This window comes from Salmo salar, chromosome 02, assembly GCF_965601325.2.
Source record: "Salmo salar chromosome 02, fSalSal1, whole genome shotgun sequence".
NCBI classification, from domain to species: Eukaryota; Metazoa; Chordata; class Actinopteri; order Salmoniformes; family Salmonidae; genus Salmo; species Salmo salar.
The window spans coordinates 95,724,335-95,742,491 of NC_138292.1; the positions used below are offsets into that span (position 1 = coordinate 95,724,335).

Here is an 18,157-nt window from a genome sequence, read left to right on the forward strand (position 1 = left end):
CGTGGCTGGGAATTCCAGCATGACAATGACCCAAAACACACGGCCAAGGCAACAAAGGAGTGGCTCAAGAAGAAGCACATTAAGGTCCTGGAGTGGCCTAGCCAGTCACCAGACCTTAATCCCATAGAAAATCTGTGGAGGGAGCTGAAGGTTCGAGTTGACAAATGTCAGCCTCGAAACCTTAATGACTTGGAGAAGATCTGCAAAGAGGAGTGGGAGAAAATCCCTCTTGAGATGTGTGCAAACCTGGTGGCCAACTACAAGAAACGTCTGACCTCTGATTGCCAACAAGGGTTTTGCCACCAAGTACTAAGTCATGTTTTGCAGAGGGGTCAAATACTTATTTCCCTCAATAAAATGCAAATCAATTTATAATGCGTTTTTCCAGATTTTTTTGTTGTTATTCTGTCTCTCACTGTTCAAATAAACGTACCATTAAAATTATAGACTGTCAGTGGGCAAACGTACAAAATCAGCAGGGGATCAAATACTTTTTTCCCTCACTGTACGTTTAGTGCGTTGAGCGTGGCTGAGGTGCACCCGTGACCAGCTCGGAAACTGGATTGCACAGCGGAGAAGGTACGGTGGGATTAAAAATTGTCAGTGATCTGTTAACTTCACTTTCGAAGACTTTAGAAAGGCAGGGCAGGATGGATATAGGTCTGTAACAGTTTGGGTCTAGAGTGTCACCCCCTTTGAAGAGGGGGATGACCGCGGAAGCGTTCCAATCTTTAGGAATCTCAGACGATACGAAAGAGAAGTTGAACAGACTAGTAATAGGGGTTTCCACAATGGCGGCGGATAATTTAAAAAAAGAGAGGGTCTAGATTGTCAAGCCCAGCTGATTTGTACGGATCCAGGTTTTGCAACTCTTTCAGAACATCAGCTATCTGGATTTGGGTGAAGGAGAAGCTGGGGAGGCTTGGGGAAGTAGCTTCGGGGGGTGGGGAGCTGTTAGTGCAGTACACCACAGGATGTTTTTGTGCTGGTCGAGGACAGTCAGGTCTGGAGTGAATCAAGGGCTATATCTGTTCTTAGTTCTACATTTTTTTAAAGGGGCATGCTTTTTTAAGGTGGTGAGGAAATTATAATTAAAGAACAACCAGGCATCCTCTACTGACGGGATGAGGTCAATATCCTTCCAGGAGACTCAGGCCAGGTCGATTAGAAATGCCTGCTTGCAGAAGTGTTTTAGGGAGCGTTTGACAGTGATGAGGGATGGTCGTTTGACCGCGGACCCATAACGGATGCAGGCAATGAGGCAGTGATCGCTGAGATCCTGATTGAAAACAGCAGAGGTGTATTTGGAGGGCCAGTTGGTCAGGATAATATCTATGAGGGTGCCCATGTTCACGGGTTTAGGATTGTACCTGGTGGGTGGGTTCCTTGATAATTTGTGTGAGATTGAGGGCATCTAGCTTGGATTGTTGGACGGCCAGGGTGTTAAGCATATCCCAGTTTAGATCACCTAACAGAATGAACTCTGAAGATAGATGGGGGGCAATCAATTCACATTATGGTGTCCAGGGCACAGCTGGGAGCTGAGGGGGGGTCTGTAACAGGCGGCAACAGTGAGAGACTAATTTCTGGAGAGATTAATTTTTAAAATTAGAAGCTCGAACTGTTTGGGCTTAGACCTGGAAAGTATGATAGAACTTTAAGGCCATCTCCGCAGTAGATTGCAACTCCTCCCCCTTTGGCAGTTCTATCTTGACGGAAAATGTTGTAGTTGGGGATGGAAATTTCAGAATTTTTGGTGACCTTCCAAAGCCAGGATTCAGAGACGGCAAAGACATCAAGGTTGGCGGAGTGTGCTAAAGCAGTGAGTAAAACAAACTGAGGGAGGAGGCTTCTGATGTTAACATGCATGAAACCAAGGCTTTTACGGTTACAGAAATCAACAAATGAGAGCGCCTGGGATAACATCTACATCAGGGACAGAGGAGTAGGATGAGGGTACGGCTAAAGGCTTTCAGAACTGGTCGGCTCCCTCCAGTCATGTTATGATGACGACTGGCTCCCTCCAGTCAGGTTATAGTGATGACTGGCTCCCTCTAGTCAGGTTATAGTGATGACTGGCTCCCTCTAGTCAGGTTATAGTGATGACTGGCTCCCTCCAGTCAGGTTATAGTGATGACTGGCTCCCTCCAGTCAGGTTATAGTGATGACTGGCTCCCTCCGGTCAGGTTATGTTGACGACTGGCTCCCTCTAGTCAGGTTATAGTGATGACTGGATCCCTCTAGTCAGGTTATATTGATGACTGGCTCCCTCTAGTCAGGTTATAGTGATGACTGGCTCCCTCTAGTCAGGTTATAGTGATGACTGGCTCCCTCTAGTCAGGTTATAGTGATGACTGGCTCCCTCTAGTCAGGTTATAGTGATGACTGGCTCCCTCTAGTCAGGTTATAGTGATGACTGGCTCCCTCTAGTCATTTGTGTGTCTTAATTATTTAATCAAACAACGTGCTTAAAGCATCAGACAAGTTCATTACATATAGATTTTTATAAAAACACATGGAGCGATTGGTAGAAAGAACAGATGACTCTTGGTTGACCAAGATGTATTTTAGTTGGGGACAGCACTAGAACATGATTTTGGGGCTCCCGAGTGGTGCAGCGGTCACTGCATCTCAGTGCTTGAGGCGTCACTACAGACACCCTGGTTCAAATCCAGGCTGTATCACAACCGGCCGTGATTGGGAGTTCCATAGGGCGGCGCACAATTGGCCCAGCGTCGTCCGGGGTAGGCAGTCATTGTAAATAAGAAATTGTTCTTAACTGACTTGCCTTGTTAAATAAAGGTTACATTTAAATAAATAAATGTGTTTTATGACAAACCATTTTTTACAAATCCGTCAAGGCACCAACTTTGAGAAGGGTTTAAAACGAAGGTTTCAAACCAATTCATGAAAGTAATGAAATATATATTAGAATATATAATATACTATATAGCCTCAAAATCTGTTTAAAACAATAATTTTGACCTCATGGATGAATTCTAGAATATACTATATAGCCTAGAAACCTGGTTAAACTATCATTATGACATCATGGATGAATTCTAGAATATACTATATAGCCTAGAAACCTGGTTAAACTATCATTATGACATCATGGATGGCCAGTCTTTGTATTCATAGTGTAGTGAATTCAGGGGGTTGCCGTGAGCTGAACTCAAACCTGTGTCCAGCCAACACTTTATAACTGTTACGCCAAGATGTCTGAACTTCTTGAAGAGGTCGCTAGGTGTTGGGTTACGGTTGCTACAATAGCTTTCTCTATGAATTTGAGAGTGGTTACATTTCTCCTTCCCCCATCCCTCAGCTGTTTACCAAACCAAGCCTCTGGGCAGCCATTTTGTTGCTGTTTAAAAAACCCACACAACCCAGCAATCTGCAGTTGAAACAATAACAAATCTGTCATTCCACCACTGTATTGGTAATAAGATGATTATGGGGTTGGAGAAAAAAAATCATAGACATGGATGCAAGGACTGGCCATCCATTATATCAACATTTTAGTTTTAACCATGTTGAGGCTATACAGTGTTGGTTTACATTGTTTCTAAACATTGGAGTAAAAAAAAGCTTATTTGGAGTTCTGATGGGGTACAACAGTTGAACTAAGCTCATGAGGCATGTGTTATATTCTTCAAGAATCAATGGCTATAAATAAATAATAAAAGTCACAATATGGATGTAGCAATTGCAGATTTCAGCTTTAAGACCACACATCAGTTCAACAACTGCAGAGTTTGTGCCTCTGTTTTTAAGGCAGTACTTACTAGTGTTAATCAGGGAACGGTTTCTCAAAACCATCTTATGGCTAAGTTCACCGTTAGAACAAGCCTTAAGATGCCTTTGGGAAACCGGGCCCAGATATCCAGTTTCCTCCTCTTCTTCCTCCTCCTTTCTCGACGTAACAGTCATCTCCCCCTCCTCTTTCACTCCAAAAACTGCATCCTCTTTCTCTTCCTCCTCTCCTTTTACTGTAACATCATCTTCCTCTTTCACTCTGAACGCATCTTTTTCTTCTTTCACAGTAACACCCTCTACTTCTTGTTTTACTGTGATATCATCTTCTTGAGCAGGAGAGTAGCTCAGTGACCGCATGGTCGGGGATGTTAGCTAGCTAGGCTAATGCTAACTTAACCAGCCCGCTAACTGACTAATAACAACAACACCGTAAATATGAAATTAAATCGGATAACTAACTAGACGACAGAAGTGGTTTTAAAACACAGTTGCTAACATACACTAAAGCGTCTAAAGAGCTTTATTGGTTCGGCTATTTTGGTTAGCAAGCTACGGAGGTGGCTGAATAACTGTTGCTACTGTTGAAAGAAGCATTCCGTCCACTAGATTATACGTCACACTAGCAGCATCGCCTTAAATTCCCACACCGCCATCTGTTGACTGGAGAGGGTAACGCAGTTGAGTAAAATGTATATTTAATTTTCTGACAAAAAGTTAAAGGGTAGGAATCAGGGACGTCGCTAGGCCTAAAATATTCATTACCCCCCCCTAAATAAATCAATATTTGCCAATATATTTTTTCTGTGATTTCTTATTTTCGTCAACCGTTCCATCGCATCTTAAACTTCTTTCCGGGCGGCACTAGGACCGGGGGAGGCTGCTGCTGCACTAGTGACTGTTAGACTTTCTTCAGCAAGGATGGCGGACAGAAATACTAGGAGAGAGTTTTTTTTTATTTTATTATTATTATTAGTCTTTTTTTTATTAACAGTAACATGCAAAACATAAACATAACAGCCAGAGGGATTCCAAAGAAATGAGAAAAAAATGACATTTTGTTTTGTATACGTTTTAAAGACTCTAAATAGTTTTCCACATCAGATAAGAAAAGGGGCTTTTTCTTCATAAATTTTGATTTGTGTATGAAACATTTTTCCTAATAAAATAAAGAGATTTATGACATACTCACGTTCAATTGTGGAATCAGTGTAGTAAAAAAATATGTCAAACTTAGAAATTTCAATGGTTGTATACAATTTGAGGCCAATATATAGTTTTACATCAGTCCAGAACACTTCACTATATAAACAATTACAGAATAAGTGTTCAATATATTCAGTTTCTAGTTCACAAAAACTGCATTCACTGGTAACATCAAGTATGTATTTAGACATCAAACTATTACACAGATAGAATCTATGGATTATCTTAAAGGAGATCTCCTTCACTTTATTGGTCACCATAAATCAGTTTACATCAAACGATGAAGCCCAACAAAATATCGCAGAGGGATTAGACTTCCTGTAGAAAATATCCCTTAATAAACGATTGTTGAATTTCGTATCTAGTAGACCAATGCCATTCACCTGCACATTGCTTACATTTACATTTACATTTAAGTCATTTAGCAGACGCTCTTATCCAGAGCGACTTACAAATTGGTGCATTCACCTTATGATATCCAGTGGAACAACCACTTTACGATAGTACATCAATATCTTTTTTTGGGGGGGGGGGGGGTGGTAGAAGGATTACTATGTCCTATCCCAGGTATTCCTTAAAGAGGTGGGGTTTCAGGTGTCTCCGGAAGGTGGTGATTGACTCCGCTGTCCTGGCATCGTGAGGGAGCTTGTTCCACCATAGGGGTGCCAGAGCAGCAAACAGTTTTGACTGGGCTGAGCGGGAACTGTGCTTCCTCAGAGGTAGGGGGGCCAGCAGGCCAGAGGTGGATGAACGCAGTGCCCTTGTTTGGGTGTAGGGCCTGATCAGAACCTGAAGGTACGGAGGTGCCGTTCCCCTCACAGCTCCGTAGGCAAGCACCATGGTCCTGTAGCGGATGCGAGCTTCAACTGGAAGCCAGTGGAGAGAGCGGAGGAGCGGGGTGACGTGAGAGAACTTGGGAAGGTTGAACACCAGACGGGCTGCGGCGTTCTGGATGAGTTGTAGGGGTTTAATGGCACAGGCAGGGAGCCCAGCCAACAGCGAGTTGCAGTAATCCAGACGGGAGATGACAAGTGCCTGGATTAGGACCTGCGCCGCTTCCTGTGAGAGGCAGGGTCGTACTCTGCGAATGTTGTAGAGAATGAACCTACAGGATCGGGTCACTGCCTTGATGTTCGTGGAGAACGACAGGGTGTTGTCCAGGGTCACGCCAAGGTTCTTAGCACTCTAGGAGGAGGACACAATGGAGTTGTCAACCGTGATGGCGAGATCATGGAACGGGCAGTCCTTCCCCGGGAGGAAGAGCAGCTCCGTCTTGCCGAGGTTCAGCTTGAGGTGGTGATCCGTCATCCACACTGATATGTCTGCCAGACATGCAGAGATGCGATTCGCCACCTGGTTATCAGAAGGGGGAAAGGAGAAAATTAATTGTGTGTCGTCTGCATAGCAACGATAGGAGAGACCATGTGAGGATATGACAGAGCCAAGTGACTTGGTGTATAGCGAGAATGGGAGAGGGCCTAGAACAGAGCCCTGGGGGACACCAGTGGTGAGAGAACGTGGTGTGGAGACAGATTCTCGCCACGCCACCTGGTAGGAGCGACCTGTCAGGTAGGACGCAATCCAAGCATGGGCCGCGCCGGAGATGCCCAACTCGGAGAGGGTGGAGAGGAGGATCTGATGGTTCACAGTATCAAAGGCAGCAGATAGGTCTAGAAGGATGAGAGCAGAGGAGAGAGAGTTAGCTTTAGCAGTGCGGAGAGCCTCCGTGACACAGAGAAGAGCAGTCTCAGTTGAATGACCAGTTTTGAAACCTGACTGATTTGGATCAAGAAGGTCATTCTGAGAGAGATAGCAGGAGAGCTGGCCAAGGACGCCACGTTCAAGAGTTTTGGAGAGAAAAGAAAGAAGGGATACTGGTCTGTAGTTGTTGACATCGGAGGGATCGAGTGTAGGTTTTTTCAGAAGGGGTGCAACTCTCGCTCTCTTGAAGACGGAAGGGACGTAGCCAGCGGTCAAGGATGAGTTGATGAGCGAGGTGAGGTAAGGGAGAAGGTCTCCGGAAATGGTCTGGAGAAGAGAGGAGGGGATAGGGTCAAGCGGGCAGGTTGTTGGGCGGCCGGCCGTCACAAGACGCGAGATTTCATCTGGAGAGAGAGGGGAGAAAGAGGTCAAAGCACAGGGTAGGGCAGTGTGAGCAGGACCAGCGGTGTCGTTTGACTTAGCAAACGAGGATCGGATGTCGTCGACCTTCTTTTCAAAATGGTTGACGAAGTCATCAGCAGAGAGGGAGGGGGGAGGGGGAGGAGGATTCAGGAGGGAGGAGAAGGTGGCAAAGAGCTTCCTAGGGTTGGAGGCAGATGCTTGGAATTTAGAGTGGTAGAAAGTGGCTTTAGCAGCAGAGACAGAAGAGGAAAATGTAGAGAGGAGGGAGTGAAAGGATGCCAGGTCCGCAGGGAGGCGAGTTTTCCTCCATTTCCGCTCGGCTGCCCGGAGCCCTGTTCTGTGAGCTCGCAATGAGTCGTCAAGCCACGGAGCAGGAGGGGAGGACCGAGCCGGCCTGGAGGATAGGGGACATAGAGAGTCAAAGGATGCAGAAAGGGAGGAGAGGAGGCAGAATCAGGAGATAGGTTGGAGAAGGTTTGAGCAGAGGGAAGAGATGATAGGATGGAAGAGGAGAGAGTAGCGGGAGAGAGAGAGCGAAGGTTGCGACAGCGCAATACCATCCGAGTAGGGGCAGAGGGAGAAGTGTTGGATGAGAGCGAGAGGGAAAAGGATACAAGGTAGTGGTCGGAGACTTGGAGGGGAGTTGCAATGAGATTAGTGGAAGAACAGCATCTAGTAAAGATGAGGTCAAGCGTATTGCCTGCCTTGTGAGTAGGGGGGGAAGGTGAGAGGGTGAGGTCAAAAGAGGAGAGGAGTGGAAAGAAGGAGGCAGAGAGGAATGAGTCAAAGGTAGACGTGGGGAGGTTAAAGTCACCCAGAACTGTGAGAGGTGAGCCATCCTCAGGAAAGGAACTTATCAAGGCATCAAGCTCATTGATGAACTCTCCAAGGGAACCTGGAGGGCGATAAATGATAAGGATGTTAAGCTTGAAAGGGCTGGTAACTGTGACAGCATGGAATTCAAATGAGGCGATAGACAGATGGGTCAGGGGAGAAAGAGAGAATGTCCACTTGGGAGAGATGAGGATTCCAGTGCCACCACCCCGCTGGCCAGATGCTCTCAGGGTATGCGAGAACACGTGGGTAGACGAGGAGAGAGCAGTAGGAGTAGCAGTGTCATCTGTGGTAATCCATGTTTCCGTCAGCGCCAAGAAGTCGAGGGACTGGAGGGTAGCATAGGCTGAGATGAACTCTGCCTTGTTGGCCGCAGACCGGCAGTTCCAGAGGCTGCCGGAGACCTGGAACTCCATGTGGGTTGTGCGCGCAGGGACCACCTGGTTAGAGTGGCAGCAGCCACGCGGTGTGAAGCGTTTGTATGGTCTGTGCAGAGGGGAGAGAACAGGGATAGACAGACGCATAGTAGACAGGCTACAGAAGAGGCTACGCTAATGCAAAGGAGATTGGAATGACAAGTGGACTACACGTCTCGAATGTTCAGAAAGTTAAGCTTACGTTGCAAAAATCTTATTGACTAAAATGATACAGTACTGCTAGCTGGTAAAGTTGGGTAGCTAGCAGTGGCTGCGTTGACTTTGTTTGAAAGTATAGTTGGCTAGGTAACCTCAATAGTTTATCTGTACTACACTTTTATCATGATACAAAGGCAACTATGTAGCTAGCTAACATAACACTAATCAAGACGTTCCTTTGTAATGTATTGAGTTTCTACAGTGCTGCTAGTCGGTAAAGTTGGCTAGCTAGCAGTGGTGTTGACTAAGTTTGACTAGGTTTACAAAACAGCGTCGCGGCGGACGAAAATAGCTGGCTAGCTAACCTCGAAAATGACTCTAAACTACACAAAGACAGCAAAGACAACTATGTAGCTAGCTAACACTACACTAATCAAATCGTTCCGTTGTAATGTATTAGTTTCTGCAGTGCTACAGTGCTGCTATTGGTAAAGTTGGCTAACTAGCGGCGGCTGTGGAGTTGACTGTTAGGAAAACGGCGCCGCTGCAAGCTGGCTAGCTAACCTCGATAATTTCTCTAAAGTTGGCGGTAAACTACACAATTATCTTTGATACAAAGACAGCAAAGACAACTATGTAGCTAGCTAACACTACACTAATCAAATCGTTCCGTTGTAATGTATTTAGTTTCTACAGTGCTACAGTGCTGCTATTGGTAAAGTAGGCTAGCTAGCTGTGGTGATGACTAGGTTTGGAAAACGGCGTCGCGGCGGACGAAAATAGCTGGCTAGCTAACCTCGATAATTTCTCTAAACTACACCACTATCTTTGATACAAAGACAGCTATGTAGCTAGCTAAAATTGCTCAGATCAAACAAATCAAACCGTTGTAATGTAGTGAAATGTAATATTACCTGCGGAGCGAAGTGCAGCACGACTACTCGCTCCAAACCCGGAAGTTTCTATAGATCTCTGAGAGGAACTATAGATCTCTGAGAGGAACTATAGATCTCTAGGAGGAACTATAGACCTCTGTGAGGAACTACAGACCTCTGTGAGGAACTACAGACCTCTGTGAGGAACTACAGACGGAACTACAGACCTCTGTGAGGAACTATAGATCTCTAGGAGGAACTATAGATCTCTAGGAGGAACTATAGATCTCTGTGAGGAACTATAGATCTCTGTGAGGAACTACAGATCTCTGTGAGGAACTACAGATCTCTGTGAGGAACTACAGATCTCTGTGAGGAACTACAGATCTCTGTGAGGAACTATAGATCTCTGCGAGGAACTATAGATCTCTTTGAGGAACTATAGATCTCTAGGAGGAACTATAGATCTCTATGAGGAACTATAGATCTCTATGAGGAACTATAGATCTCTAGGAGGAACTATAGATCTCTAGGAGGAACTATAGATCTCTGTGAGGAACTCCAAGGTCCCCCCCTCACACAGGAAAACACACTCAGAGCCTACGAGGCTTTTCTAGAAACTACACATTGTGTGTTTCACTCACCTCATTCTTTTTTAAAAACTACGTTCGAGATGTGGTATCCACTCAGATCAAAGGTGGGTCCATCTGCGCCGTTCCCGAAGTGTGGTCTACCAAGTTAGAGGGATCCCTCGTGCACCATTTACCCAGGTCGTCAGGAGCGGTCACCAAGTCAAGATTCACATTCCCATCGCCAAATGTGGTTCTTAATTTCTTTAATATCAAATGAGGAGACAAACTTATGACACAAGTCAGAGTTATTCTTAAAATCAATCTTTATTCACTTATAAGGGAGCAGGTCAATACAACGTACACATATAAAGTGAATCAATTGAGTGCTCTACGATAAATGATGGCTGGTCGACGAATCACCCCCAGATGATTCGTTGAGAGCCACGAGACAAAAGTACAAAGGTATTTTACAGCCAAGATACACCCCTTTCAACCTGCATGACCAACAACAGATGTATAGAACGGGTCACAAGGTTAAGATTTGTATGAAAGATCCTTATAATTCTCAGCAGACAGTATCTGCTGTAAAAACAGTACTCTTTGTGTAGAGACCAGGGTCTGGCCCTGGGGTCATCTCTCCCTGGTACCATATAGAACAGAAACATTAACTCATGCTCTGGAATGCGGTCTCTTTAGGTTTAATCACCCAAAAGACATTGTAAATATCCTGTCAGTGTTTTCTCCCAGAGGCCCTTCCTTAGTAGAACACACATACACAATAGTTCTAAGAACCCTCTATTATGTTGCATAAAACAACCATTTGATGCAATAAAAGTATTATAACATAATCTTGCAATTTTGCTCTCAGTGTCCACTGAAAGTTGACTAGTAACAACAACTGGGACATAAAAGACACCCACCATGAGAACCACTAAATCTGCCCAAGAAGAGACAAACAAAAGAAAAACCCACACCAAACTTAAACACAGGAAGCAAACCAAAAAGGTGGAGCAACTAAAGGTGTTGACTCTCCACATGTATCAAGACAACTGGAGCACTGGGCCAGACACTCTTAAATAGAACCTGGACCAGCTCAGGTGAAACACCTTCCCACTAACGAGATGGACAAGCCAGCACAGGTGTAACACATACTGACTAACGAGGTGACACCAATCAGTGCGTCCTACGTGCTAACGAGCTACACGTGCTAACGAGCTACACGTGCTAACGAGCTACACGTGCTAAAGTCCAACCTCAAAACATAAATGGAAAAACCAAAGCCTGTAACACCTTCCCCCTTAAGACAACAAATATATCCTACATTTCTTTAGGACAAGTTTGCCTACCACCAACAGAAAACAACTTAATTTCCCAATATAATCAACTACAATGCTTCACCTTCACCAATATAAACATGGTGTCTACTGGCTGTCAACTATTAAAAAGAAGAAAAAAACACGTATTTCTAAATAATAATATACAATAGTATCTTTTGTCCTTTTTCTTTCCATAGAATCCTTCCTAAAACTCACTAGCTTCTAGAACTCTCGTCTTCCTAAAACTCACTAGCTTCTAGAACTCTCGTCTTCCTAAAACTCACTAGCTTCTAGAACTCTCGTCTTCCTAAAACTCACTAGCTTCTAGAACTCTCGTCCCCTTGGAACGAGTCCAAACAAAACTCATCTCCAACACGGAAAAACATGCAGTCAAAATAAATTGTGATCCATGGCAACGCACTGACTAAACGCAAAACACAAATCTTTTTGACTGCCCACCCTTGAGACAATCAGAAACCAAGTTGTCCTTACCACAGACATGTCTGATATTCTGCCTAGCAACAGGGACATGTGATCGATAAGCCTGACTTCTCCCCTCTCTGGACCCAAGGTGACTGAGGCCCATTTGAGGGAGGAAGTGCAGCTGCCAACACCAGAGTCAGAAAGGAGACATTCTAATAGCAAGAGGTCAATAGTTCATATCAGCATATTCTGCAGATAAGACTTCTTAATTATCTATGTTACTTAGCTAATTCTGATTTCTCCACCACAATCTTACCCCAGAAACAGGCTCCAGAACAATAGCTGTGTTACTGGTGTGCAGGATATAACCTTTACTCTGTGGAGGATCAAGAGGAACCAGTCAGTTTCTGTCATATTCTTGGCTGACAGTCCGAACATCATGGGTTCATTCTACACACCCAGAACAGTTAGAACAGGCCTCTATCAACACACTTTTCTATGTTATAGGAGTTAGGTTCTTTACCAATCTCAAGCCCAATGCCTCGGCTTAAACAATTATATTTTACTACACCAGCATTAGTAAGGTTTAATAGAAATTTCCCTCACAGTGCTAACGAGCTAAAGTCCAACATCAAACATAAATGGAAAAACCAAAGCCTGTAACACCTTCCCCCTTAAGACAACAAATATATCCTATATTTTTGTTGGACAAGTTTGCTCACCACCAACAGAAAACAACTTCCATTTCACATGATAATCAACTACAATGCTTCACCTCCTGTCAACAATTAAAAACAAGAAAAACACACTTATTTCGAAATAATAATATACAATTGAAATATTTTTTTATCCTTTTTCTCTTCTAACTATAGAATCCTAAAACTCACTAGCTTCTAGAACTCTCGTCTTCCTAAAACTCACTAGCTTCTAGAACTCTCGTGTTCCAAAAACCCACTAGCTTCTAGAACTCTTGTCCCCTTGGAACGTGCCCAAACAAAACTAATCTCCAATACGTGCAGTCAAAATAAATTGTGATCCATGGTAACGCACTGGCTAAACACAAAACACATCTTTTTGACTGCCCAGCCTTGAGACAATCAGAAACCAAGTTGTCCTTAACACGGACATGTCTGATTTCAAGAGGAAACTCCTGCAATATCCGTAGTAACTTTCCACCTCACTGTGGAGATTCTCTCTCTTTTCAGGGTTCACCCAATAGGCATGTTGTTGGATCGGGGCCCAGTCCCCAATGTCATGCTCTAGTACATTTGGTTTGGCACATCTGAGAATGAACCCTGATATTCTAAAAGCAGCGTAACAATGTCAATATAATTGTACCCAAAGAATGTCAGTTGGTTGCATAAATAATTATGATTACTAAATCTTACATGAATATTAAACATGAAATATAAAAACCAAATGTACACCCCTTTGTTAATATGTATTAGCAAAAATTCACTAAATGGTGAGGCATAAAATGTATATTTTGTCAGGCTGGATGTTTGAAATATGAGGTGATTTGAGACCTGCTACTTCAGTAGTGGAATAAAGACATTTAGCACATGAATGTTGTAAATAAATACTGGAGTGATGTAGGATTGTTCATATAATTGATTATAGACCAATTTATTGTAATGCGACTATGTGTATAGGCTGCAAGTATGTTGAAATTAAATTGTTTTCTTTTCAACTTTCACTTTCAACTAAAACCAAACTTATATTGTATGTCGGGCATAGTCTTATTTTCAACGACATTTTGCTAGGTGAGATATCCCCAATGTCACAGTTTAAACGGGTCCAAATCAATAGTCTAAATGCAGAAACAGTTTAGCAATAAATCACTGATATCGATTAGGGGGGAAATCAGGTTGTACGTGATGTTGAAACTAACACAACAACAAAAAAACACATGGAAATGGGAGATATATTTTACCTCACTGGTTAGAGGACAACCTGAAGAAGACAGTCAGCTACATTTTGGAGTGATGAATTTATATGTAGGGGTCGCTAAACAAAGGAACACAACATTTATGTCATCACTCATCGATATCATGTTGAAATCAATTGTGTGAGAGGAGGGAGATGAGGATGCACGTCCTGTTAAACTAACAGCTCAAAATCCACATGCAATCTGGGAGTAATGTGTACATCCCTGGTTAGAGGACAATTTGTAGAAAACAGCTAGCTACATTTTGAAGTGTTCCATTTTGATTCCAGTGGGTCACCAACATGGTAAATGTAAAACAACTATTTTTGTGTTCGTCACTTTTTATTAAATCTCATAAATAGTACTCTTCTATTAAAATACTCCTACTACAATGTTAAAACATTCTACATTGTGACATTAATTCATTGATATCATGAAACAACTCATTCATGTATTTTCTGATGTTTGATCAGATGTCTTTTATCGGAGTATCTCTTGTTACATTGACCACAGCTATAAGGTTTTTCTCCCGTGTGTGTTCTTTGGTGTGATGTCAGATGGCTAGAAGTAGTAAAACTCTTCCCACATTGACCACAGCCATGAGATTTCTCTCCTGTGTGTGTTCTCTGGTGTGATGTCAGCTGGCCAGATTGAACAAAACTCTTCCCACATTGAGTACAGCTATAGGGTTTCTCTCCTGTGTGTCTTCTCTGGTGTATCTTCAGTTCGCCAGATTGAACAAAACTCTTGCCACATCGAGTACAGCTATAAGGTTTCTCTCCTGTGTGTCTTCTCTGGTGTGTCTTCAGTTCGCCAGATTGAACAAAACTCTTCCCACATTGAGTACAGCTATAGGGTTTCTCTCCTGTGTGTCTCCTTTGGTGTATCTTCAGATGGTTAGATTTTTAAAAAAACTTCCCACATCGAGTACAGCTACAGGGTTTCTCTCCTGTGTGTGTTCTCTGGTGAAGAGTCAGATTGCGCAAGCAAGTAAAACTCTTCCCACACTCATCACAGATATACGGTTTCTCTCCTGTGTGTATTCTCTGGTGTGATATCAGGCTGCTTCGATGAGTAAAACTCTTCCCACATTGATCACAGCTAAAAGGTTTCTCTCCTGTGCGTGTTCTCTGGTGTAATTTCAGGCTGGTTGAATGAGTAAAACTCTTCCCACATTCATCACAGCTATATGGTTTCTCTCCTGTGTGTATTCTCTGGTGTGATATCAGGCTGCTTCGATGAGTAAAACTCTTCCCACATTGATCACAGCTAAAAGGTTTCTCTCCTGTGCGTGTTCTCTGGTGGAATTTCAGGCTGGTTGATTGAGTAAAACTCTTCCCACATTCATCACAGCTATATGGTTTCTCTCCTGTGTGTGTTCTCTGGTGTGTTATCAGGTTGATTAGCTGAGTAAAACTCTTCCCACATTGATCACAGCTAAAAGGTTTCTCTCCTGTGTGTGTTCTCTGGTGTAATTTCAGGCTGGTTGAACGAGTAAAACTCTTCCCACATTCATCACAGCTATAAGATTTCTCTCCTGTGTGTGTTCTTTGGTGTACAATAAGATGGCTAGATGTATCAAAACTCTTCCCACATTGAGTACAGCAATAAGCTTTCTCTACTGTGTGGCTTCTCCGATGAATTCTAATGCCTGCTGATGAGGTGAATCTCTTCCCACAGTCAGAGCAGCAGTGAGTTTTCTTCCCTGTGGATCTCTGCAGGTGTTTCTTGAGGAGTTCTGATCTGGAGAGACTCTTCTCTGCCTTGTCAGCATCATGAGGTTGTTGAGGCTCCCCAGAGGATCCACGATAGTCACGTCTCTCTCCTGTGTGAATGACAAAGTCATACAGATGGTTAAAGGCCCACAACAGCAGAAATCCACTGTAAAAGGTCATGCCAACAGCGTAGCCATGATGTTGAACAACAATTGACATCTGTAATGAATGTAATGATTACTTGACATTTGTCTTAAAATGAGCAACAATAGTCATATTTTGTCTTGATTTCACATTAGTAGTAACATCTAAGATTGGAGGCCCTTTTCTATGTTTGCTGGTGAGAAAAGATTTTTGCTCAGGGGAGTAACCTCCATTACCAAGTTGCTTATGAGTTCATTTCACACTACTTTGGATTATAATTGTCAGGCTCGCTTGAATCTCCTGCTTAATATGTTTGTGTCATCATCGCAAATCAACCGCTTTGTACTTAAAAAACACTTCAACCAGTAAAATGCTCTTTGGCTTTTTCATCAGCCTGACAATGAGGGTTTGTACACTGTTTGCCAAATTGGCCCATAACTTCACCTAACAATAACATAGACCTACTGTAGGACCCATAACTTCACCTAACAATAACATAGACCTACTGTAGGACCCATAACTTCACATAACAATAACATAGACCTACTGTAGGACCCATAACTTCACCTAACAACAAATATAGGAAAATAGCTCTGTGTGTTGTACAATAGCCTATCCATCAAGGAACAGTTCTCTACACATTATGAGCTAAGTATCTCTGTGTCCAAACAGACTAACGAGACCCTACAGTAAATCAAGCCGACAATAACACATTATAAACATAGATTTGTTAGGGATGTTGGATCCAACGTGGAGCACGGCATAACTGTCTTTACCAGAGTAATGAATGAAGAAGCACTTTGGTTGTTGTTGCATGTCGTGATGTTTGTAATTTGACTGGCATTCAGAAAAGTATTTCCTGGATCTTCTGATAGTTGATCATGTGACTGTAACTAAACATCTACAGTATTAAGAATTATGTGTAATTATTGAAGAACTGCGTTAATGACACTATCCATTTGAGTGTTGTCAATAAAGCTAAGATTTAAAAAAAAAAAAATGTATTTCACCTTTATTTAACCAGGTAGGCCAGTTGAGAACAAGTTCTCATTTACAACTGCAACCTGGCCAAGATAAAGCAAAGCAGTGCGACAAAAAAAAAACAGAGTTACACGTTGGATAAACAAACGAACAGTCAATAACACAATAGAAAAATCTATATACAGTGTGTGCAAATGGAGTACGGAGGTAAGGCAATAAATAGGCCATAGTAGTGAAGTAATTACAATTTAACACTGGAGTGATAGATGTTCAAGTAGAAATACTGGTGTGCAAAAGAGCAAAAAAACGTAAATAAAAACATGGGGATGAGGTAGGCAGTTGGATAGGCTATTTACAGATGGGCAATTTACAGATGGGCTGTGTACAGCTGCAGCGATCGGTAAGCTGCTCAGATAGCTGATGCTTGAAGTTAGTGAGGGAGATATATGTCTCCAACTTCAGCGATTTTTGCAATTCGTTGCAGTCATTGGCAGCAGAGAACTGGAAGGAAAGGCGGCCAAAGGAGGTGTTGGCTTTGGGGATGACCAGTGAGATATACCTCCTGGAGCGCGTGCTATGGGTGGGTGTTACTATGGTGACCAGTGAGCTGAGTGAAGTCGGCCTAGCAAAGACTTATAGATGACCTGGAGCCAGTGGGTTTGGCGACGAATATGTATACCAGGTCGATTAGAAAGGCCTGCTCGCAGAAGTGTTCTAGGGAGCATTTGACAGTGATGAGGGGTGGCCGTTTGACCGCAAACCCATAACGGATGCAGGCGATGAGGCAGTGATCGCTGAGATCCTGATTGAAAACAGCAGAGGTGTATTTGGAGGGCAAGTTGGTCAGGATAATATCTATGAGGGTACCCATGTTTACAGATTTAGGGGTTGTACCTGGTGGGTTCCTTGATAATTTGTGTGAGATTGAGGGCATCTAGCTTGAATTGTAGGACGGCCGGGGTGTTAACCTCACTAGGGTAGGGGGCACTGTTTTCACCTCCGGATGAAAAGCGTGCCAAAGTAAACTTGGAAAGTAAACGTAGATTTGGATAGAAAACACTCTAAAGTTTCCAAAACTGTTAAAATAATGTCTGTGAGTATAACAGAACTGATATGACAGGCAAAAACCTGAGAATAATACATCCAGGAAGTGGGATTTTTTGTTGTTGTTGTAGTTTTCCATTGACTGCCTATACAGATTCCATTGACTTAGGTCTCAAATTGCACTTCCTATGGCTTCCACTAGATGTCAACAGTCTTTAGAAATAGTTTCAGGCTTGCATCCTGAAAAATGAGAGTGTAAGACCACTCTGAATGAGTGGACCATTCAGTATCTCAGAGATTTTTCATGCGCGAGACCGAGAGCGCACCTTTCTTGTTTACCTTTTATATTGACGACGTTATTGTCCGGTTGAAATGTTATATATTATTTAGGCTAAAAACAACCTGAGGATTGATTATAAACATCGTTTGACATGTTTCTACGAACTTTACTGATACTTTTCTGATTTTTCGTCTGGCTGTTGTGATTGCCTTTGAGCCTGTGGATTACTGAACAAAACGCATGAACAAAACGGAGGTTTTTGGATATAAAGAGAGACTTTATCGAACAAAGCGAACATTAATTGAGTAAATGGGAGTCTTGTGAGTTGCAACGATATGAAGATCATCAAAAGTAAGTGATTCATTTTATCGCTATTTCTGACTTGTGT

At 43.0% G+C, this 18,157-nt stretch overlaps 1 protein-coding gene across 1 annotated transcript in view; it reads right to left on the reverse strand.

Annotated features, from left to right (window-relative positions):
• Positions 1-18,157, reverse strand: part of LOC123723896 (uncharacterized) — a 155,206-nt gene that overhangs the window by 125,266 nt on the left and 11,783 nt on the right. Inside the window, exons 3-4 of the mRNA XM_082968345.1 lie at positions 14,594-15,217; positions 9,428-9,436 (exon numbers count right to left, since the gene is read on the reverse strand). Coding sequence (XP_082824471.1) covers positions 9,428-9,436; positions 14,594-15,217 — 633 coding nt within the window. The remainder of the gene's footprint in view (positions 1-9,427; positions 9,437-14,593; positions 15,218-18,157) is intronic.